The following is a 22,913-nucleotide window of genomic DNA, read 5'->3' as shown; positions in this document are numbered from 1 at the left end:
TAAGCTTGGAATGAACACCCCAAGGTGCACCATGGTCTCCAAAGAAGAAGTTGGTTGAGGTGGCTACTGCATATTTATTTATACAGGAAAATTAATCCCTGGGTGATTATTAATTAACCGGGTTCCAGCAGCACCTAGAGGCTCCAGTGGAGATCAACACCTTATTAGGCTGGTACCGTACAGATACATAGTAAGGGACAGTCTGTGCCCAGCAGAGTTTGCAATCTGAATAGACCAGGCAGATGAAGGATGGGTTGTCACAGCTGAGCCACAGCGAGATTATGTAACATGCCCAAAGTCACGCAGAAAGGGGAATTAGAGCTATGCTCCCCCGTGCCTTACTGTCCACATGATGAACTCTGGGATGGAGAAAAAAACCCATTCTCTGGCAGGCAAAATGCACTTCACTCACAGGTGATGGTTTGAAGAAGCTGGCTATTGACACAGGCTGGGACAATTCTAATGGTAATTGCCAGGAAGTCGTTTGATCTTCCTTTTTCTTCTTCTTCCTTTCTGATGGCTTTTTCAAAGACGCACACATGCACCTTCCTAAAGGACAGAGTTCACGATCGTAAGGCAGGATTCAGTTGGACCTAATCAAAAGGTTCAAGAAGCAAAAAAACCCCCAACAGTACTTGGCTCATTACTCTTTCCATCCAGCCAAGAATCTCAACGGGCTTTGTAAACGTTCATGATTCAATTATGACCCCCTACAGGGAAACAGAGGCACCGCAGAGCAGTTCAGTGACTGACCCATGCAACTCTGCAGTGGAGACAGAAATATAACTCAGGTTTAAATGCGAGGCATGTACCTTCGTCATGAGATTGGACTCCCTTTCCCCCAGATGACCGAGGGAAAAACCAAAGCTGTCACAGTCTGTTGTTCTGGTGCCTGGATTGGGTTTTCAAGTCACATTGACGAGTGCTTAGCCTTGTAACACATGAATTGCTAGTGAAGAGAGGCCTGCTTTTCGGAGGTGCGAGCACCTGCAGCTTCAACTAAAATCAACAGGAGCAATAGGTCCTCAGCATCTCTTGGACATCAGGAGCCTAGATACCATGGTGATGGGTGGGTTATGGCTAAAGGAGGAAGTCTGGTTGCATGGTTAATGCATTAACCTGGGACTCAGAAGATCCAGGTTCAATTCCCTCCTCCATCCCTGCCTTCTTAATCATAGAATATCAGGATTGGAAGAAACTTCAGGAGGTCATCTAGTCCAACCCCCTGCTCAAAGCAGGACCACTCCCCAATTTTTGCCCCAGATCCCTAAATGGCCCCCTCAAGGATTGAACTCACAACCCTGGGTTTAAGCAGGCCAATGCTCAAACCACTGAGCTATCCCTCCTCCCAGGTCACTTTGGGCAATGCACTCTCTTTGCTGCAATTCCTCCATCTGTAAAAGGAGGGTGACAATGCTTCCTCTCCTTGTCTATTTAGACGGCAAGATCTTCGGGGCAGGGCCTGTCTCTTATTAATGTGTTTGTACAGCGCCTAGCATGACAGGGGCCCAATTTCAGCTGGAGCCAGCCAGACTACAACACAGTAACAAATGAGTGGTGTTTGCATTCCTGAGGGAGAGCTGCCTACCCAAAGGGACAGAGCAAAACCGGCATGGATTGGGCAAGATTATCACTGAAGCAGAAGTTGGGAGCTGGAAAGAGACTCGTTAGGTTACCTCCATCTTGCTCTCAACCAGCGTGGGATTTACTTGCCTTGTGGTTTATCATCCAGCACTTTGTCCCATTCATGAAAATACAAGAGCCGATTACACAGCGCTCCGTCAAATTCTATTTATACCATGACCAGAGGGGAGTTTGCAGAGATGCCATTATACTTCTGGTGGCTCATGTTAGTCATAAGAGAAGTAATGTGGTTAAGTGACTGTTCAGCTGATATGGGGAGGAGGAAGCTGTCAATATGCAAAGCTAACACAATGCTATACGTCCCCAAACTGCAGTAGGAGCGTTAATTAATACAAGGCCGCCCTGGGAGAAGGGTGGACAGGTGTCATCCACGTTCAGAGATGGGGAAATTAAGAAAAAGGTAAGTGGCCTGAGTTCAAGGGGTGCTGGGTACCCAGCTTCAGTGGGAACTGCAGACACTAAGCACCTCGAAAACAGCCAAGTCACTGATGACTAAAGCCACTCAACGAGTCCATGGCAGACCTAGGGTGAGAACTCATCCTTCCACCCAGGCCAGCACTTGCTCCTGTAGATGACAGTGCTTGTCTAAGACTGGGGAGGTGATACAGACTAGTCTGCAACCCCAAAATCTTCCTCAGAGTTGCTGCTTCCCACAATAAAATCCCCCATCCTGTATCTGTGGCCGTTGTTCCCAGATGTATACAATGACATTTAGTCATGCTAACACGTATTAATTCCTGGCACCCAGCTTATCAAACAATCCATATCAGTGACCTGCCCCCTTCATTATTTAGCACTCCAATGTGTGCGTGTCGTCTGCAAACTTTATCAGTGATTATTTTGTTTTCTTCCAGGTCATTGATAAAGATGTTCAATAGGCCAAGAACTGATCCCTGCAGGGTCCCACGAGAAACATCCCATTCGATGATGCTTCCCTGTTTACAATTTCCTTTTAAGACCCAACTAGTTAGCCACAGAACGCCTGGCAATCCATTTGTCCAATTTCAGATTCCAACTGTCTTCCTTAATTTGTTATTTTCATTAAGAACGAACTGGAAGAGTGGAGAGAAGGCCTTAGTGGATGAAAGCGACACTCCTGATATCCTGCACTCCAGAGGCCTGAGTGTTGGAGCGCTGCCCTTTTGGCAGCTTTGCAGCCTTCCTAAAACTTTGTTAATTTCCCAGCCCACATGCTGATTTGCATAGCATTACCCAGCATGCCCCACACAGAGACTTTTCCTTTCCGCAAAAGGTCCCAAACGGCTCATGCCATAAATAAGATAGGAGAGAAAAAACCAATACAGCCCCGCAATGTATTATTCATCCCCGGCCCCATTGTTATGACAGATTTACAGCAGCTAATACATGCAAATTAAGTTTGGGCACTAAATGTGAAATTTAAGGGTGGGAGAAAAGACTATTCAACACTCCCTCCTTAGGCCAAGCAACAAGGAGATCTTTTGCCTTGGCTCCCATTTCATCCTGGGTAGTAAGAGGCATTGCTAGCTCTGGGGTCAAAAGCCAGCTAGCCAACAATACCAGGCACTGCTACACAGTAATTGCTAATTGCCGGAGCTGTAGGAAGGTAATTCAAGCAGAACAGCGAAAGGCAGGTTAGCTTCAGCCCTATCACTGTATTGCCAGCCCCAAATTCGGCATGGTCTTAAAATCCCCCTCTCCTCTTCCCCTAGGATACCACATCCAGGTTCTTGTTATGGCCGGCTGCTTTAGAGGAGCCCTTCATTCAAAGTCATCCCTCAACTTGCTCTCTGCTAACTATGCCAGCCCTAACCACCAGGTTTGTCTGCTTTATCTGCAACAAGCTGCATGTTTCTTTCCAGGCTGGCTTGGTCTGCAAGACCATGACTCTCTCCCCAAGACACTTCTGCTGTGATGCCTACAAGAAACCCAGATAACGAAGGCTACATTGGGCGGGCCTGAGTCAATCTCTCTGTTATACAGACACACAGACGCAGGGCCTCAGCTGGTGGAATTTGCTACAACTTCAGTGACCTTCCTGGAATAGCAGCAGCTTACGCCACCCTCCCTCGCTAGATGTCACGTATTTGGGACCATCACGCTATGCCCATTGTTAGCTTAAATCGCTGAGAACTCACCGCTACCCTCATCCTTCCCTGTGTGGTTTGTCTATCTTTTGTCGCATCTTGTCTTTGTACCTGATGAGATCTTCCGGGCAGGGACCCTGTCACTTACTTGCACAATGGAGCCCTGATCCTCTCTCTCGGGGTTTTATACTGCTGCCCGTCGCCAGGGTATCCGAGCCCCTACCGCGAAACCCAGCACAAACGGTAACACACAGTAACCTCCTCGCCAGCCCCCCGATGCTCTCCTCGGGTCACTTGAGGGAGGATTCTCTGCTCCTTGAAGTCTTTAAACCACGATTTGAGGATTTCAATAGCTCAGACATAGGTGAGGTTTTTCGTAGGAGTGGGTGGGTGAGATTCTGTGGCCTGTGTTGTGCAGGAGGTCAGACTAGATGATCAGAATGGTCCCTTCTGACCTTAGTATCTATGAATCTATGAATCCTCCCAAACGTCAGGGCTGTACAGAACACCACTGCTAGAAATCATCTTCCCCCCTCAGGCTTAAGGCCACGTCACCCTCCTCAAGCTGTTCACTGGTCTCCCACCGGCTGCATTAAGTCTGCTCCTCACACTGCCTCATATCCATGGCCTTGACAAGGCTTGGTGGCTCCGGCCGTTTCTCTTCTCCATACAGAAGGGGTGTTTGGGGATTTCCGCTCTGATAAAGAGCCCCGGCAGGGGCTAGTCGGAGACCTGCCAGAGATCAGTTGGGGATCCAGACCCCCTCAGAAGCCTCCTGCACCCTGCTGAGGTGCCCAGGCAGAGGTGTGGAGCAGGGGACGCTGCCCGTCTGGATCGAGGCGTACGGGCGGGGATGTGTGCATGGCCTGGCAGCGGGTGCTGCCAGCCAGAACTGTCACGCATTGCCGGAGCTGGGTGCAGAAAAGCTTGCTTACGTGTAGGGACGCAGTCCCCCCTTCGGCGTAAAAGCCAATGCCTTCCGGCATTGATTCAGGGGAGTTAGAAAGGAGAAGCCATGGCTGGAAGAGGGAACTGTGCGACCCTGAATCTGCCTGGCCTTGGGGCTGGTCAGGCACATGAAGGAAAAGAGGCAGAATCAGACGTGATGGGGGGGCGACGTGGGGAAGGGAAGTTATTTGTGACACACAAACACAGGTCTGACAGCAAAGAGCATCTCCGGCGAACAGCGCTGAGGATTCTACCCGGCCTGCCGCACGCTGGGAAGCGCCGCAATTACAGGTAATAAGCACCCCCGGGCCGCCCTCCGTCTCCCTTGACAAGAGCTCCCCACCCCCACCTCCCTGCTCACTCCGCCCCAGCCCGGAGAGGGGTAACGGCTGGCAAGACGGAGCATGTGTGATGCTTGCGGGGACTGTCACTAGCTGTAGTCAGAGGGCCGCGCTGTGCAATGAAGTCCATTTCCTGTTCAGCTGGCAGCAGGAGCGGCTCGCTATTAAATATGGATCGAGTTCACCTCGTTCCTGCACGGAACGGAAATGGGCTGGTGGGTGCGGAAGGCCAGCTCTCCCCGTACCGTGCATGCCTCCCTGCAACTTCTCCATTTCAACTGGGCTGCCGACACGCGGGTCTTATTCTCTGCTCCCCCGCCCCCACCGACTGCAGCTCATCAACCCCTGGCATTCTCTGGCCCAGTGTAAAATGCAGGCTAAAGACAGTATTGATCCCTTTTCAAAGCCGCTAGCACATTGCTGGTCTTAAATGACAAGAGCAAAAAGGCCAGGGGCTGCAGCTTGCCCTGCCGGGGCAGTGGACAGGGGGTTATACAGTTGCCGAGGCAAAGTTGGCAGCTCAGACCGTTGCCGCCGCGAGGTGAAACACAGCAGCTCGGCCCCAAGGGCTGGATCCTCAGCTGGGGATGTGGCCCATTGACGCCAGTCGAGTGACACTGATCTACACCTGCTGGGGATCCAGGGCTAGATTCTTTTCTTCCAGCCAGGGCTGGCACCATGGAGAATAGAGGAAGCAGGGTCTGGCAGATAAGACCCGAGCTGAATTTCAGGACAGTCCTGCCTGTAGCTGCATCACCACAGACAAATCAGTTAGCCTCTCTGCCTTAGGCTACGTCTACACCTCCACTTATGTGGGTAGAACACGTGTCGCTCGCGGGGGGTGAATCAGCCACCCGCAGAGTGACATAAATTACACCGAGCTAAGCGCTGGTGCAGACAGCGCTATGTTGGTGGGAGGTGCTGCTGCCGTTGATGGAGGGCTAATTAAGCAAATGGGCCCCATCGGCATAGAGCGGCTACACGAGGCAGCTCATAGCAGTGCAGCCGCATCGATAGAGCTGCGCCACTGGAAGGTCTCTAGCGCACCAGAGCGGCCCCCGCTGTACAATTGCGATACCCCCTCCTCAGCATCGTGGGGTTAAAGTGCATTTCTCCTCAGAAACGGGACTAGAAGCATGAACACCTCGGGCTCCTCTCTTATCTCCAAGGCCCCAAGCTCCAATTTACAAGTTTAAACAGAGACAGGAGTGGGGATGGGGGGTGGGGTTCTAAGTGTGGACCCTACAAACCCCATCTGGCACTTAGGAGTCAAGGTAGCTTCTCTCCAGCTCTCCCATCCTCCCCAGCAACCAGGGCCAGGAGGCCAAAATTATTCCCTTGGTGGTAGCTGGGCAACCCCCATGGGTGGATTTGCACGGGTGTACCTGAGTGGCCCTTGAAGAGGAAGAAAGAAGGAAGGAACAGGTTGCAGTCCCCTCTCCCAGAGCCAGGCTGGCTCCTTGGGGGCTCATGAGAGCCGTACCTGGGTCACCAGTCTGAGCGGATGAGACCGATTCCGCCCCATGGACACGCTGCCCCGCAGTCGTTTGACAGGGTGCTCGTGATCTGGCGGTCAGCGGCTCAAAACCCAGGTGCGTCAGGTCCGGCACCCGAGTTAAAGTGGGTGGCGCAAAGCTCTCTATGGGAGAAAAGGTCTTACAGCAGCTGGAGACAGGCACATGCTGGAGGGGAGTTTGCGCTCCAACACAGAGGCGGGAAAAAAATAAAAAGCATCTTCATGATGCCACCCAGCCCATCGTCAGCTGCAAGCTTGTCCTGCCTAACGAGCTGCAGCCACACAGCTCATCGGGCAGGAGGGATCTAGCCTAGGGCAGCCTGGCTCCCACTGCAGAGGGCCTGACCCACACGCAGACTCCACCTGACCCTGAACAGCCTCTCGCTGGTGGAGAGTCGCCAGCAGCTCCCACTGAGAGCATGCACAGGCCAGGCGAGGGACTGAAACGCCAGCCTGCCAAATCCAAACTCTGGCTGCCCGGACCACGCCCAGCAGGAAGCCTTCGGAGTGGCCTTAAATGCCTCTTTGTCCCGCAAGCTTGGGGCCCATAAAATCTCAGGGCCTGTGTTCCGGCTTGGCTCAGAGTAGAGCCCAGTGTCATCTCGCCAGGGGGCACGTGGGGGTGCTGCCAGCTATGCCAGCTTTAGCATCTGAGACTTGAGTCTGCGGCATGGCTAAGGGGTCCCCCAAAGTTAGTCTGGCAGTACCAGCCTTGGGAGGCTGGGGCACGGTGTGCCATGAGCTCTGGGGTACGGGCAGTGTTTGAGAGCTCCCCCTCCCACACACACCCTGGCGCTTACTGGGCACTGGAGTGTCTTACGGGGGCTGCTGCATTTGTATTTAACCATTTCAGAGCCAGAAAGAGCAACAGACTATAAAAGCCTATTTTAAAGCCTCCGCTTCTCCTACACACCCACTCCCCAACTCAGCGGGACCTCTGAATCCCTTCCAGCGAGCCCACTGCAGCCTGAACTCGGCACCCGGCTCAGGACTGCAGTCTGAAGTCCCTTGAGCCTGGCATTTAGTACCTTCAGACTGACCTGGATGAGTGTCACCTTCACGTAGGCTTTTATAATCCCCTCCACTGTGGCTTTCCAAGCACGTGGTCTTTGTTAAACCCACGCTCCATCAGAACAGGCCTTTATTGGAGCTAAAGGAGGAGATCTCCTTCAACCACTTGTAGTAGTAGATCCCTTATCCTCTCTGTGGGCTGAGCTACTACAGCTATCTGTAGTATGGAAATGCCCAGAGACCAGCCAAGAATAGGACCCCTTTTGTTTGGCATTGTACAAACAGTGCAAGATAGCTCCCGGGGGGACAACCCACACTCACTGCCAGTGGGTTAGACACCGCTCCTGCCTTTGGGTGTGCCAAGCCAAGCTTCTTACCATCTCTTGCACTATGACCTGTGGAATCACTAGAACACGAGGGTGACAAGCCCATTTGCACAGACAAGTCACGGCCAGCCGATCTGTCCCATTCAAGCAGCAAATGGTTAACTTGGCCCAGCCAGGGAGCTGGCGGGCAGGGGAGGCCGGTTAACGAACAGCACGCCCCAGCGCTCCAATAGACACGAAGCGAGAATGCTCCCCTCCCTTATCCGCGCCACACGCCAAGGGACATTTCCAATCAAATCACAGCCCATTAGGCATGAGGGGGCAGAGGGGCCGGGGCACATACAGCCTGGAAGCAGCCCATCTCCATCTTCATAATATCATGGGAATGCGCCGAGGAAGGCGGTGGCCGGTCGGAGTGCGGGGAGCGCTCAGCCAAGAAATGCACCGTCGTCAGAGGCCTGCTATTAGACAGCGTGGGAGTGGGCCTGGGATGGAGGCCCTGGAAATGCCCAGAGAACGCCTCCAGCCTCAGCAGCTTGTGCACAGCGACAGCGGCACGCAGTGGCCAGGCAGGGCACTGCCCGCAAATCCTGCCTTGGTCTTTCACATGCCGGAGCTGGCTGAGCCAGTCACAGAAAGGGTTCTCTGCAGTTTTTCAGGGGGCTGGCTCAGCTTCTGGGCATAGGGGAAGGGCTGCCCCCATCTCCAGGAGCCCAGCCAGTCACTGTAGACACACTGCAGGCTTGTCTACACTTGAAACACTACAGCAGTACAAGGGCATCATTGTGGACACTGCTTAATGCTGATGGGAGGGCTTCTCCTGTTGCTGTAGTTAATCCACCACGCCGAGAGGTGGTAGCTAGGTTGCCGGAAGAATTCTTCCATCTGCCCAGCATTGTCTATGTGGGGACACAGGTCAGCTTACTTACATCGCTCAGGGGTGTGGCTTTTTCATACCCCTGAACAATGCAGCCAGGTTGATGGCCAGCCCCATGGGTCTGTCTACACTACAATTGGGAAGTGTGACTGCAGCATGTGTAGACTGCGCCAAACTAGCCTTAACTGAACTCACTGCAACAAAAACGAACAATAAAACCATGCCAGCATGGGCTGTACCAGCCGCCTGGGTCCCAGAGTAGGTACAGTGCAGAGTAGGTGTCCAGTTTTGGGCCCAACACTACATGGATGTGGAAAAATTGGAAAGAGTCCAGTGAAGTGCAACAAAAATGATTAGGGGGCTGGAGCACATGACTTATGAGAGGACGCTGAGGGAACTGGGATTGTTTAGTCTGTGAAAGAGAAGAAAGAGGGGGGATTTGACAGCTACTTTCAAGTACCTGAAAGGGGGTTTCAGAGAGGATGGTTCTAGACTGTTCTCAGTGGTGGCAGATGACAGAACGAGGAGTAATGGTCTCAAGTTGCAGTGGGGAAGGTCTAGATTGGATATTAGGAAACTCTATTTCACTAGAAGGGTGGTGAAGCACTGGAATGGGTTCCCTAGGGAGGTTGTGGGATCTCCTTCCTTAGGGTTTTTTTTAAGGCCCAGCTTGACAAAGCCCTGGCTGGGACGATTTAGTTGGGGTTGGTCCTGCTTTGAGCAGGGGGTGGGACTAGATGACCTCCTGAGGTCCCTTCCACTCCTGAGAGTCTATGATTCTATCCATGCAGTGAGCCCAGCCTGCCGCAGCTTCAGAGCGGCTGTTATTTGAAGTTCGCTAGCTCGAACTCGGGTCTGTAGATGCACCTGGAGGCACTGGAGGAGTGGCCTCTGGCTGAAGCCTGGGGGAGTGGACTCAGCAGAGCTCAGCCCGTCCTGCCCGGCAGAGTGCCTGGGACAACATAGGAGGGCTTAGCCAATCCCCCTGGGTGCAGGAGACCCTGGGTGCACTGGGGAGGATCCAAACTGCGAACAGCCACCCCCCAAAGTTAGCATTCCAGATCCTTTAGCCAGGCTTCATGTCATGCTGCCAACCTCCCTGCTCTCTCCAGGCTTCTGCAAACCCACCCTCCTGCAGCCGGTCCTCACCCACTACACAGCTCCGTCCTCAGGCTCCTCCCTACGTAGCTCTGGTGCCGTCTTCACCCACCTCCACCGCGTCACATGCTGCCTCAACCCACCCGGCCCCCCAACGTCGCACTGGGCGCCTGGCCACTACTGAGCACCCAGCATGCCTGCCCCAGACACCTTGCCGGAGGCCGTTTCTTCCTCCCCATCCTACTCCACCAGCAACAGCTGCACTCCCCTTTCCGCCTCCCCAGGCCAGTGCTTCTGACAGTTCCCTTCCTCCTGCCACATCCAGTCACCCTCCAGATGCATCTGAAGCCAGGGGTCAGAGGGATCTCACAGGTGAGCAGGAGCACTGAGAGCACGAAGCTCTGCCCGGCCGCACGCTCCCACGGGTTCTGTGCCCGCTGTCCAAGTGCTGTTCTCGTGCCGCTCAGAGCCCTGTCCGAGGGGCGCACAGCCAGGCTGCCCCAGCCACCGGCCTCTTCCTTTGCAATCGTTCCGGCCTTCATGCGGCAGGGTGCCAAAGCAAGTAGGGAGCAAGCCTGAGACAAAGGACTCCTGGAAGAGCGTGCCAGGGTAGGCCGGGCTCGCTCCAGAGCGGCTGGCATGAACACTTGCCAGCGCTAAGGATGAGACCGCTCTGGGGCTGCGTGGGCTGGTGGGGCTAAAGCCACAGCGACCCCAAGGAGTGAGAGAGAAGAGAGGCTCACCCCGGCATGTTCAGCCATCACACGATACTCTTATCTCCCCTCCCCTGGCTGCTCGCACGGTGCAGGCAAAGCTCACCCGCATCTTACGGCCTGAGCAATCTGTGTGCAGCCACGCAGAGCTCACAGGCCAGAAACTCCCTGGGATGCCCCGCACAGATGCAGGAGTGGGGAGAGGAGTTGACACCAGGTCAATGTAGCCCCAATAGGAGCCTAGTCCAGGCCTCATCTGGGCCACCTGGTCAGTCATCCGGGATGTTGTTGGAGGAGCTGTGGGGAGGGCAGAAAGGAAGGAATCCCCATCCCAAAGGAGGTTGGAAACCTGGCACCCAGCCTTGCACACGGCACGGGGCACTGAACCACGGAGGTACCTGAGCCTGCAGGCTGGTAGCATCCAGCACGGTGACCTGGTTGGCACAGCTGGCCCACACGGTGTCATCCAGCGTCAGCAGGGTTCGCACCGGTCCGGTTCCCACCTCCAGACAAGTGGGCTGCGCCTCGAGATCCCACAGCCCCCCTGCAGAAAATGAAAGGAGAGCAAAATCACACACCGCTCACAACAGACCAGAGGAGGAAAGGCAGCTTGGAGCCGGATCTCAGCCCCCCACACCTCAGTCTAGGGCTTTACCCTCAGGAGTCTCTGATGAGATGCTGGTCCCCAGCTGAAACCCAGACTGGGGCATCTCATGCTACAACCACGGCAGCGCCACATTTCAATGGACATATGGAGCACCGCTCTTGCGCCATCCCTCCCTCCGTTCACCAGCTCATCACTCCCTGGGACACCTGCAGCCGTTGTTCCCATGCAACAGTAACAGCAGGAAAAGATGTCGCTACTGACAGCTTCTTCCAGGGAGTGTTAGCTGCTGAAAGTGGGCAGGATCCGCCCGACACTCCCCACAGAACCCAGGCCTCCACGGACCCGAGTTTGGAAGCCTCTGGCCTCACACCCGGCCCTCCCCAGCACATCCGCCTGTCCATGGAGGCATTCCCACCGGGCTGGAGGTGGAAGAGAGGAGCTGGCCTGCATCAGGAATTCGGGTGGCTGGCTCAGCAGGGCCGCAACATCTCTTTCCCCTATGAATCAAGTCTCACCTGATGCCTCCACATTGTGAACGCGGCTGCAGGAAAACAAGCGCAGTTCTCTTTCCCGCAGCCCTGACAGCATGCACGGTCTAATTATAATCAAGCTGCCAGGTGCGGGCGAGGGGGGGATGGCGTGGGATTGCTTGCACAGGGAACGCAAAATACTGGGGAGGATAGAGCAAACACCGCCGTCTTTTCCAGCCAGCGGCTGCTCCCTTGCCACTCTCCCTGAACTTGGGCAGCAGCCTCTAGGGGACTAATTAACTCCCTTTCCTTTGTCATCGCATGGGTATGGAGAACAGATCGTGGGGCAGGCTGAGCCAGGTGGCAAAACTTGGCTGGCTCGCGGCCTCCTTTGCAGAGCATTTTGGTGCAGGGAACGGACTGTTCCTTGCACAAGACCCTGTCACTTCCCCCCCTCCATTTGCTGTGATTATTCCAGCCTTGCAGCCCCTCCCAGCTGCCACCTGGATCCCTTTGTTAAACAGATCCAAGGAGCAAGGTGGGGGTTTCTCAGATGGAAAAGGAGGGAGGGGGGCTTGCAGAGGCTGGGCACAGGGGGTGCGAGGCCAGGAGGGTTTCTAAAACAGCACAGATCACAAGCATGACAGCGCACATCTGCCCAGGGAGAACCACGCGACTCTTTACAACGGAGCTTTGAAATGCAATTTAGGAAACGTGCCTTGGCACACGGCTGCGCGGCGGCTTTCCTCCAATGCCCTTCAGCACTTCCTCGCGCTCGGCCCGCCCTGTCATTAGGAGGAACCGAACTGCCTCGGCTCTTTCATCAGGGCATCCCGCGGCGCCAATTTCCCCACAAAAAGCGCGGCGGGAACGACCTTTCCCACCCCTCGCATTTCCTGAGCGTTGGCCCCTGCTGCAGGTTGACCCCTCTTGGCACCTGCCTGACGTGAGCCATGAAAGGATCCCTTTGCTGCCCGACTCCCGACCCACAGCGCACGCGACTCTACAAACGGCTGAAAGAGACGGAGGCGGCGTCATCTCTTCAGGGAAACGGGGACGTTCAGGAAGCTCCAATTAAAGCGATGTGAGGTTACGGATTAAACCAGGGACTTGAGATGAACAGAGACAGGACGCCACCAATGGTGTGTGGTGCAGGGCAGGGAATCGGGGCAGATCAGTTGCCCGCTGCCTTCTGGGGGGTTCTCACTGTGGTGCCGAGCTGGGACAGAAACCCCTCCTGCGGCAGGGCACACATCAGCCTCTCAGGTCAGATCACCTAGTCTGATCTCCTGTACGCTGCAGGCCAAAGAACCATCCCCACCCACTCTAATGGAGTCAAGAAGGAACTTTACCCAGCTCCCCACGGGTAGGTTATTCCTCAACTCCCAACTTCAAGGTGTCTTGCACCTTCCTTGCTTCTGGTGTTGGGCACCATCAGAGATGGGCCCCTAGGCGAAACGGGCCCCTGTCTGACCCAGCCTGGCCATTCCTACGATCCCACCAGCGTACACGAGTAAGCTTTTCTCCTGTGAGTCAGTGGGTCTATTTGAGGAAGCGTGGGCAAGTCGCTTGAGCGCAGGGCAGTTTGTTCTGCTGAGTTTGGCGAGGTGTTTTGTTTTGAAGCCTCCAAACACTCCCAGAAGGGAGCGGGCTACAGAAGGGATCAAGCCGTGGCTTCATCCCAAACGCAGGAGCTGAAGCATCCACAGCAGAAGATCCTCCCACTTGAGGTGAAGGAGTAACTGTTGGCCGTGTGGCCAGCAGGCTGCGACAGGTGCTGCGGGTGGTCAGGAGCGGGAGACATGGTAACACCAGCCAAGGCAGCGTTAAGAAAAACCTGCCTTACGTGCGTTTTGTAAACAGAATTTGACAGTTCCCAGCTCCGGAGAGATCTGAAAAGCAGTTGCCCTGCCCAAAGGACTGAGACAGAGATGGCCCCTCAGAGCCCGAGGCTTCGAGGAAGTTTGGGCAATTCAGCTCCACACCCCGTCTGGAAGAACCATTCCCCGCTCAATGCCCGTTGCTTCTCTGGACTCAAAGGGGAAGTGCTGCAAGTCTGGGGAGGACACACCGTGATTTTCAGACAAACCAGAGAGCTTGAATCCCTGCTTTAAGCCCCAAGCTGAACTCAATCCGAAGTATGAAACCACGAACCAGCACGTCCACAGCGCTATGGCCGAGAGTCCAGGCGGGATGTTTCCAGCTCAGGTTCCTCAGCACCTTTGGGACATTTCCACCAGGTCATTTTTATTCACTAAATCTCTCCCCTGTTCAAGCATACAATTCGCTTCTCTCCAACTTGTCATTGACAATAACTCTCCGCCCACAGCTCAGTCAGGAGAATTTTCTCACATTCAACACCTTAAAACTCTCACCATTTTGATTAGACCCAGGTCACGTCGTATGGTTCATTCCCTGATTGGATACGCTTCGCTTCTAGTCAGGTTCCTCATACAGTCACTTCTGCAAAGGTTCACAGCTTTTCATGCCCGGAAGGAACCACTATCAGCATCCGGCATTCATAGCCCAGGCCTGCCCAGAATCTCATAGACATGTAGGATTGGAAGGTACCTCCAGAGGCCAGCCTCCTTTGCTGAGGAAAGGCCAAGAACCAAATAAATGTAGAGCAGCCCTGACAGGTGTTTGTCCAACTGGTTCTTAAAAACCTCCCTTGGAAACCTATTCCAGAGCTTAACTATCCTTATAAATTGGAAAGTTTTTCCTGACATCTCACCTAAATCTCTCTCACTGCAGACTAAGCCCATTACTGTTTGTCCCACCTTCAGTGGACATGGAGAACAATCGATCACCATCCTATTTAGAACAGCCCTGAACATAGCCCTGAAGACTATTATCAGGTGTCCTCTCCTGACCCAGTCTTTCTTTCTCAAAATAGCTCAGGTCACAGAAGTTCACCCTGTAATTCCTCCCACGAAGGAAATTTTTTCCTGCTATTGAAGTGACACTCCAGAGCCGATTAATTTGTGGCTGAACTACAGAGCATCTTTTCAAAAGACATCCAATTTGGATTTAAAGCTTTACAGTGATGAATTCACCACCACTTGCTAAGCTGTTTCAATGGCTAATTGTCCTCACTTAAAAATCAGCATCTTATTCCCAAAGTGATTTTTTTTTTAACTGCAAACTATTGGATCTTGTTATGCCTTGATCGGCTACATGAAAGAGCTTCCTAAAGTCAGATCTCTTTTCCCTGGTACCTGTAGTTTATAAGCAAGTCACCTCTTAGCCCTCTCTTTGATAAGATAATGGATCTTAATCTATTTAAGTCTCACCCGTAAGGCCCCTTTTTCAAATCTCAGATGGTTTTTGGAGCTCTCTGAGCCCTTCTGCAATATTCACTTAACACCAGCTGTTCCAGAAAATGAGCGATTTCATTTGAAGGAACAACAGACCTGTTCCTTGTGGCCTAAGAATCTGCAAGAGAATTTATGGAAATATTTCTTCTTGAATTATTTCCCCAGCCCTCAGCAGGTGCTTCACACCAAAAATCTCTGCAGAAGAACTGAAAATAAGGACTGAAAGCAACCTGGTCATCTACCTTGTCCATTTCCTGGGTTTGGAAGACCCAGAGATGGCATAGATTGGCACAGCTCTACTGACTTCAGGGGCACTACACCGATTTGTGCCAGCTGGGGATCTGGCCCAGAGACTCCGGGGCTCTGAGGTACAGCCCTGGAAGAAACTACAAAGATTTTTAGGGAGCAAAAGCTTGAGATGTTGGCATCCCACCAAGCAAGAGGAAGGGAAGGTAAACAGATGCTTTGCTAATTTCTGCCCTTCTGATCAAGGAGGAGGAATGGGGGAAAATGGAACAGAAAGAAACTTAGCTGCTTCCTGAAGGCATCGCATTCACCAACCGGATCACCTCTGCCTCAGAAAGGGCAGCGCAGAAAGCGAGCATGGCACGTGTCGAGTAACAGCTCAGTGACGTATTGTCACAAGCATGACACCACACGTTTCCCATACAGCTCACAGAGGAGACGCTGATGGGAACACACTGGCTGGGAGAGGAAGGGATCCCCTAACATTTACCAGCCACTATCAACAAGAGCATTGGGGTGCCCGGCCCGAGGGGAGAGCCATTCCACGGACACTCAACCCAGAGTAGCTCTTACCTCTCTCATCCCTGATTTCTCTGGCTTTCCAGGCAGCCTTACTGGTCTCACGAGGACCCCAAGCCCCGACACATGCGACCTGCAGCACTGGCAAAGGCAAAGCCCCTTTAGCTCAACTGGAAAAGAAACATTCCCCACCCTGCTGCACTCCCCCATTGGGAGCCTACACCTAGCGCCGTGGCATGAGACTTCCAGAATCCGAGCACTCAGAGAGAACCAGAGCCCTTTGGTGACGCCCAGGGATTACTCTTCCGAGCCCAGGCCCTTAGCAGAGCTCCTTCGAGCAGAAGAGGGATCGAGGACTCTGTCGGCTCATGCTGCATGTACACCGGCGTCCTGGATTGCATGCCCACCTTCGGCCAGTGGCCGGGTCCCAAAGCCTTGGGAAGGCTGGACTGCCGAGCTCCAAGGTAAAGCCAGAGGACAGGGATCAGCAGAGACCCACCAACCGGGATCAAACTGCAGCTCAGGAACTAGCCTCCCTCTTTGTAACTACTAGGGTAGTGCAGCCACCTTCCCGCACACGCGCCTTTCTCTACGGCCCTGCTGCTTTCATCTCTGTCCAGGGAGCTGGTGGATTCAGACCCTATGCTGTTCTACACGTGCCCTGCCTTCCTCTTAAACGCCCGCCCAAGCACAGCTCTGCCCACGGACTGGGGCGCTGCTGCCATGTGACCCTGGCCCCTTTCAGGGGATACAGAGGCTTTGTTCAGTTCGTGGAGGGGCAGAGGGACCCGGGCGCATTAAGAACGTCTCTGCACAGACCTGGAGGTTCATTTAGGCCCTTTCCTGCTCCCTAGTGGTAACACAGGGGTATTGCCTAACCCGGTGAATATGGGTCTCGCTCCATACAGCATCCTCCCCCGTGCCTCTGGGCTTCTCAGCCCCCTGCCAGTCCTACGCGCCAACCAGCCATCGAGATCCAGCGCCTTCCCTCCAGCGCCGCTGCTACACGAGGTCTCACTTATCACGTGTGAAGGCCAGATGTAGGACAGAAAGCAGCTGCCCCCCCCCCGCCCCCAACTCTCCAATCTTCAGAGGCTCCAGCTGCAGCCCGAATGCTGGCATAAGGCAACACACGCAGCAGTCATTGCCTCATGGAAAGCCTCGGTAACCCCATCCATGGCTAGGTCAGAGTTCCTCATGGGCCATCACCTCTAGAGGCACCCGCCTGGTGGCCCAGCCAGCCTCAGGCGTATGTAGTGACCCCCAGCTATGAGTGGCATTGGTGTGAGAACATCCGGCATTCAGTCCCAAACCACCGACTTCAACGCTTGAGCCACAGGAGTAGCTCCATCCCCTAGCAGCAGCAGTAAACTGTTCTCCTCAAAGTGGGCCTGCCCCTATAGGGGGAATAGGATGCTTCATAGGCACATGGACACAGCTCTGCTTCGTTCCCACTGCCCAACTTTCCCTCAGTGCCTTGGTCCCTACACTAGGAGTGGGAGGGAGAGTCAGTAATTCCAGAAGTCAGGAGCTGAATTTAGCCATGAAAACCCCAGTAGGAATGAAGTCTCGCTCGGCTCATCCACCCGACATCCAGCTCATCTCTGCTGAGAGGCAGGGGAGTGGATCCAACTTTAACAGCATCCCAGAGAAAAGCAACGCATGAATAACTGAGGCTCATATTAACCGGAAGAGCTGCAGCAGGGGCCTTGCGAATCCCTTGCTCTTTGGCTGAGCAAGCAGGCAGAGCGCTGGGTGAAAGGGAGCACCCGGCGACGGAACAGGGTGGAGACTGCACCCTCACGGTGAAGATGGCGCATCTCTCCAGAAATCAGAACCACCCAGTTTCCATCCATACCACGCCTTGCAATCAGGACCCTCGGGATTCCCGCAGACACGGATTCTTCCTCGTGTGCCAAGGAGAAATCCCCTTCCATGTGAGGTGCACCAAGATGCGCTTGTGACTGACCTCTGCACACCACAGCCATGGCACCAGGACATCCAGGCTCTCTGCACACCAGTGACCAGAGCACCCTGCCTAGTGCCTGTGGCATAGGCAGATGCCCCAGAGGGCTCCTGGAGACTGGAATCTGGGATCCTCATCTAGTCAAGCCCCTTCAAGCAACGAGACAAGCCAGGCTCTGCCTCTGGAAGTGGAGCCCATGTGAAGTGATGCGGAGCAGCTCCCCACCAGCTGTTGGCTGTACAACGGCTGAGGGCAATGTCTGAATCCAGCTGCCAGCCTGGGGGCCAACCCCCCCCCCCCATTTTGACACATCAAGCACCTTTATCTCTGGCTGCTAGACTACTTGAGGGTGCTCAGCCCCTCACAGGACCAGGCCCTCAGCACAGGCTAAACGGGATGGGAGCCACCCACATCCGGAAGGACCTAACAGCACCACATTGGTGGCACTGCGGTTTATATGGCTGGGCCAGGACAATGGGACTGAGACCTCGAGTTTCCTCCTTGCAGATCCTTCCCGGACATGGGAGATCCGGAGACAGACCCCGGGTAGGGCTGACTGGCCTTGGTCCGCCATCACTGCGCTTTTCACAGACACAGATTTGTCCTGCCAAGATTTCCCATGGCTTCAGCAGAACATTAAAGAGCAGTGGGAGCCAGAGAGATGAATCTGTAATGAACGACATTGCGGGGGCTCTTGTTTGCTATCCCTGAAAGGCTTCCAGAGGGAATCTGCTCCCTTTAGAAAGTCAAAAAGAGATGATTTTGCAAAACCGCCAGCCCTGAGAACTCTATGCGGACTCAAGAAAACACCCAGCCTGCAGCCTCTAAAGATCCTGCACCTCGGAGAGAATGGAACGTGGGCCCCCTCCCTGGAACGCCACGCCTTGGAACCCCAGCGCCTGGTCTCTGTGCTGGATACCGCCCTGACACTAGCAAAAGATGCACCTGAACGGATGCCAAAAAACACGAGTAGACAGGCCCACGCCACCTTCAGAAGCCAGGCGGAACAGCTGTGCCCAGAATTCCAGAGACATCTTCACTGGAACCCCTGCAAACCAATGCCACATGCTCCCTGCGGGTGCCATACCCGTCTGCTGCCCCTTTCACCACAAGCCTGGGCAGATACCAAGAGCAACTCGGAGCAGAAACCAGCCAAGAAATTCATTCCTGGCCATTCACCCACTCCACCCGCCTTCAGCTATTCAGGGTAACCCCTTGCACGAGAAACAGAAGTGAAGGGGGCACAGCATGGCAGATCTTTAAAGTCGTGCGAGTCCCAGGGAGCCAAAAGAAGCAAAGCCCAGCAGCAGGGGAGAGGCAGGGAGGAAGCAGAGATGTCACAGAGCAGAGGAGAGGAGCGATACGCAAAGACGGAGCTGAGAGCTGTTTCCGCTCTGTGCGGTGCACGGAGCCGGGTTCCCGACCGTATTTAACCAACAGAGCAAGAGCTCCGTGTTGCGTGAATCCTGCAGATATGTGCACATATTTACATTCCCACACACTCCCGCCTACCTAGGAGATGGCTTTCTTTCGCCTCTCCCCCTTTAATTAAAATCCATAAATTCCTTATCAAAAACTCATTTAAAAAACCAACACACTGCCCCGTGGAGTCAGAGTTCTGCACACACCCCAGTGTATAACCCTGAACGGGCCGCGATGACACACCCGTGCCAGCTGCTTAATGCAGCACCGGGAGAGGGAGCAAAGCAGAGACCTCTGGGCCGGAGGAGCGAGCATTCATCACCCCACACCATTACATAACACCTGACACCCAACGTCCAACCCAGAGGGAGAAGTCATCCACAGCCCAAAAATCTCTGCACAACCTGCCATTCAGGCATCTTCCCCTATGCCTGATGCACCGAGGCTATGAGTCTATCGCTGATTATCAGCACAGGTGGTTAGTTCTTTAGCTCAAGATGCAGGGGTGCATGCTCTGGGCTCTGAAGGTCCCAGGTTCAAGCCCTGATGGTGACCAAGATGATGGTCAGCACAGAAAAACCATTTTAGCCCTATTTTGAGAACCCGAATGGCATTTACGGCTTTGCTCTGGCCCTCAGCCACCATGTACACCATCAGTCTCAGTCCTTGATTGAAAAGAAAAGGAGTACTTGTGGCACCTTAGAGACTAACAAATTTATTTGAGCATGTCTCTAAGGTGCCACAAGTACTCCTTTTCTTTTTTGCGAATACAGACCAACACAGCTGCTACTCTGAGTCCTTGGTTGGATTTGATTTATTCGGGTAAATGGACATTTCTGGAAAAGGGAGAAATTGGCCAAGAAAAAAAAAAAGTGATCCTGACAGATGTGTCACTTTGGCAAACACTTGTCTAGCTTGGCAGACCAAGAAAGGCTCATTGGATTGAATAGCTGGAAACAAACGTCCATTGTCTAACTAGAAGCTAGAGCAAGGAAGTTTAAAAGCCATTTGGAGACAACCAGTGTCTTCTATGCCAGAGAGAAGTGACAGCCCATCAATAGGAAATTAGTCTAATTCTCAAATAGCATTTTATTTCTGCAGCTGTTATGAATCCTGAATTCCAGCGATTGCATTCTGAACAGCCAATTACCATTTCTTTCTCTCTCTCTCTCTTTTATATATATTTATTTGCAATTGCGGGAAAGTTTTAAAAATCACTTGGCAATAAACTTGGACCAACTTTCCCTACAGGATCCAGGGAAGGTTTGGACAAGCCTGTCCCTCCGTTAGGTCAGTTAAGTATTGTCTGCTTGTGACAACACCCTCAGAGACTTAGGGCAATCCTAGGACCACTGGACCATGCATGCAGGCCACAATTACTGTGTGTGAATGGCCAAGAGAATGGCAATAACTGACTGAAAACTGCAGGCCAGTAAATCCAATCAGCACCCTGGATATATCGTTAACTATTGTTGTATATGGGACCCTTTCATATCACATCATCTCTCTTTGGTACATCTGTGGCCTTCAGTAGTGCAGGAGCGGAGTGCCTCACAGACAGGCAGGCAGGGCAACGTTATCATTCCTGTTTTAGAGATGGGGGAAATGATGCACAGAGAGGTTAAGTTACTTGGCCAAGGTCACAGCGGAAGTCTGTGGCACAGCAAGGAACTGAATCCAGGGCTCCCACAGCCTAGGGGCTAACCTATGCCACTGACCCATCCTTCCCTTCTGACATGCCGTGTTACTCTGCAGGCCACTGGCCAGAGTCTGGGCATGGCAGCTGTTAAGAAGATCCAATTCCACCCTTCCTAGCTAGCACTGGGCATGTTACACCCATGCTCCAGGCACAGATCTGCGGGCAATGCTCCAGTGCAAAGGGTTAACTACCGGCCCTACTGCAGCCAGGGCAACGGCGAGACGAAGATACCGCACCTGCTGCTGGGAGACCATTCCTATCTCCCCAGTCTCATTCCAGATCCCTGGGGAGGACACATCAAAAGCAAAGTGCCCGCCTCCCCGCGCGCCACTCCCACACTCACCGTTGTTTCTGGCATAAGCAGCTACGGTGCCGTTCTGCAGTCCGGCAAACAGGTACTCGGGGCTATGCTTCAGGCAGAGGACAGGCTGCCGCCCAGGGCTGCAGGTCAGCAAGCACTGGGTCCCTGTGTCGACGCTGCCATACACCAGGATGCTGGAGAGAGGGGGAAGGAGTGGGAAAGGCCAGAGTAACAATGGTGAGCACCTGTGCAAAGTCCAGTCCTGCCAGCCGCTGACTGCGCTGGGAGTCCCCCCGCACAGAGCGGTTAGCGGGAGCAGGTCCAGCCGATCCACCTGCACAAAGCAGGTTCTGAACATGCCATCCCAGGCTGATTTCTCAGGGTTCTGCTTCACTCGTTTGCTCCCGGACAGAGGAAGGTACGGCCCAACTCCTCCATGCATACGATTTAACCCAGAACATGCATTCCCTCTGGGATGGAGCCCGGGAGGAAGACATCCCAACCAGGGAGGAAGCTACGGCTCCCACAGCTCTGTCTGAACGTGGAGCTCTTGGACTGATGACGTGCATGGCTGGTGTCTGCAATGCCAAACTCAGGGCTCCACCCTAGGGACAAGTGGGTGTGATCAGGTTAGGTTCACCGGTTGGCAGTTGCCTGTAGTAACGGAGCTAAGTGACAGCAGTGGGCAAATCAACACACACGCTGCCAGGATTTCCACAGACAGACAAAGCGAAGCCTGGGAAAATCGTGGGTGTCCAGAGCTTGGTCCTTGCAGGCTCCTGGCTGGTGGGAGATGTCCTGCTGCTGCAAAGGCCCAAAGCTCACAACCGCCGGCTCCTAATGGAGACTATTTTTACCTGCTTGGGCAGAAGAGTCTGAATCCCTCTGGCATCAAGTGGGGACAAGACGAGGTGCAGGGAGGGCTATGGGGGGATAGATGGGGGGGCGGGGGGAGTTCTACCTGATCTAATTTGCATATCCTGTTCAGGGCCTGGCCTCTGCCTTCCACTGTCCAGGCTGGAGGGGCCAGAAGAATTTGGAAAGGAGCAGCCTTAAAAATCATCTTAGGGGTGGAGAAGCTCAACGCCCAGCCCTGCTCATTGCTCCAGGAGTAGATGCGGGTGAGGGGGGACGTAAGACTTGAGATTTGCGGGGGAGACACTGGCTGTCCTCAGAATTCTACTGGGGTGAAAAAGAGGAGGAAAGCCAAAGACGGAGAACAACGGAAGAGCCAGCCAGCTGGACAGCCAACAGCGCTGCTAGAGCGGAGTGCTGGTGAAGCCGAGCCCCCGCTCTCGGGAGATGGTGCCCCCTGCCCAAACCTCACCTGCCATCCTGCAGCCCCAGACAGATGGTGGGATGTGGAGCGGAGGGCTGGTCAGCGGCAGCTCTCGAATCCTCTGCTTTCCCCTGCTCTTGCTCCTCCTTGCTTTTCTCAGGAAGGTATTCCATGCAGAGGACCTGGGAAGCCACCGGGAAGGACTTCACCGTGCGGGGCACCGCGCGGTTGAGCGAGAAGATCTCCACCTGGCCTCCTGCGCCTTCCTGGCCTCCTCCAACCTGTGGGGGATACAGGAAGCCACCCGGAGGGGCTTTTAACTTCCGCCCCTGCAGGCTGGAATATTCCCCCACCCCTGACCCCTTCCTCGCCACTGCTAACAACATAGTGCCCCATTTTCAGCCCCGGCTTTACCATGGGGTGGAGACTGGGATGGACAAGCTACTTGGACTATGCCCATGGTAGTTCCTCCCAGGTTTCGGAGGTTACTGGGCCTGATGCAGGACACGCTGGGTCAGGCTCTCCGGCCAGGGGCTGTGGGCGTCAG

At 54.0% G+C, this 22,913-nt stretch overlaps 1 protein-coding gene across 5 annotated transcripts in view; it reads right to left on the bottom strand.

Moving 5' to 3' along the window:
• The window catches only part of ARHGEF10L (Rho guanine nucleotide exchange factor 10 like), a 115,747-nt gene that overhangs the window by 22,511 nt on the left and 70,323 nt on the right, over positions 1 to 22,913 (bottom strand). For all 5 annotated transcript variants that reach the window (XM_043499901.1, XM_038376696.2, XM_043499902.1 and 2 more), the window contains 3 exons: positions 22,415 to 22,647; positions 21,130 to 21,281; positions 10,939 to 11,084 (listed from right to left, as the gene is read on the bottom strand). In XM_043499901.1, coding sequence (XP_043355836.1) covers positions 10,939 to 11,084; positions 21,130 to 21,281; positions 22,415 to 22,647 — 531 coding nt within the window. The remainder of the gene's footprint in view (positions 1 to 10,938; positions 11,085 to 21,129; positions 21,282 to 22,414; positions 22,648 to 22,913) is intronic.

The sequence above is a fragment of the Dermochelys coriacea genome, chromosome 18 (genome assembly GCF_009764565.3).
Source record: "Dermochelys coriacea isolate rDerCor1 chromosome 18, rDerCor1.pri.v4, whole genome shotgun sequence".
Classification (NCBI taxonomy): Eukaryota; Metazoa; Chordata; order Testudines; family Dermochelyidae; genus Dermochelys; species Dermochelys coriacea.
This window is presented reverse-complemented; position numbering and strand designations above follow the sequence as displayed.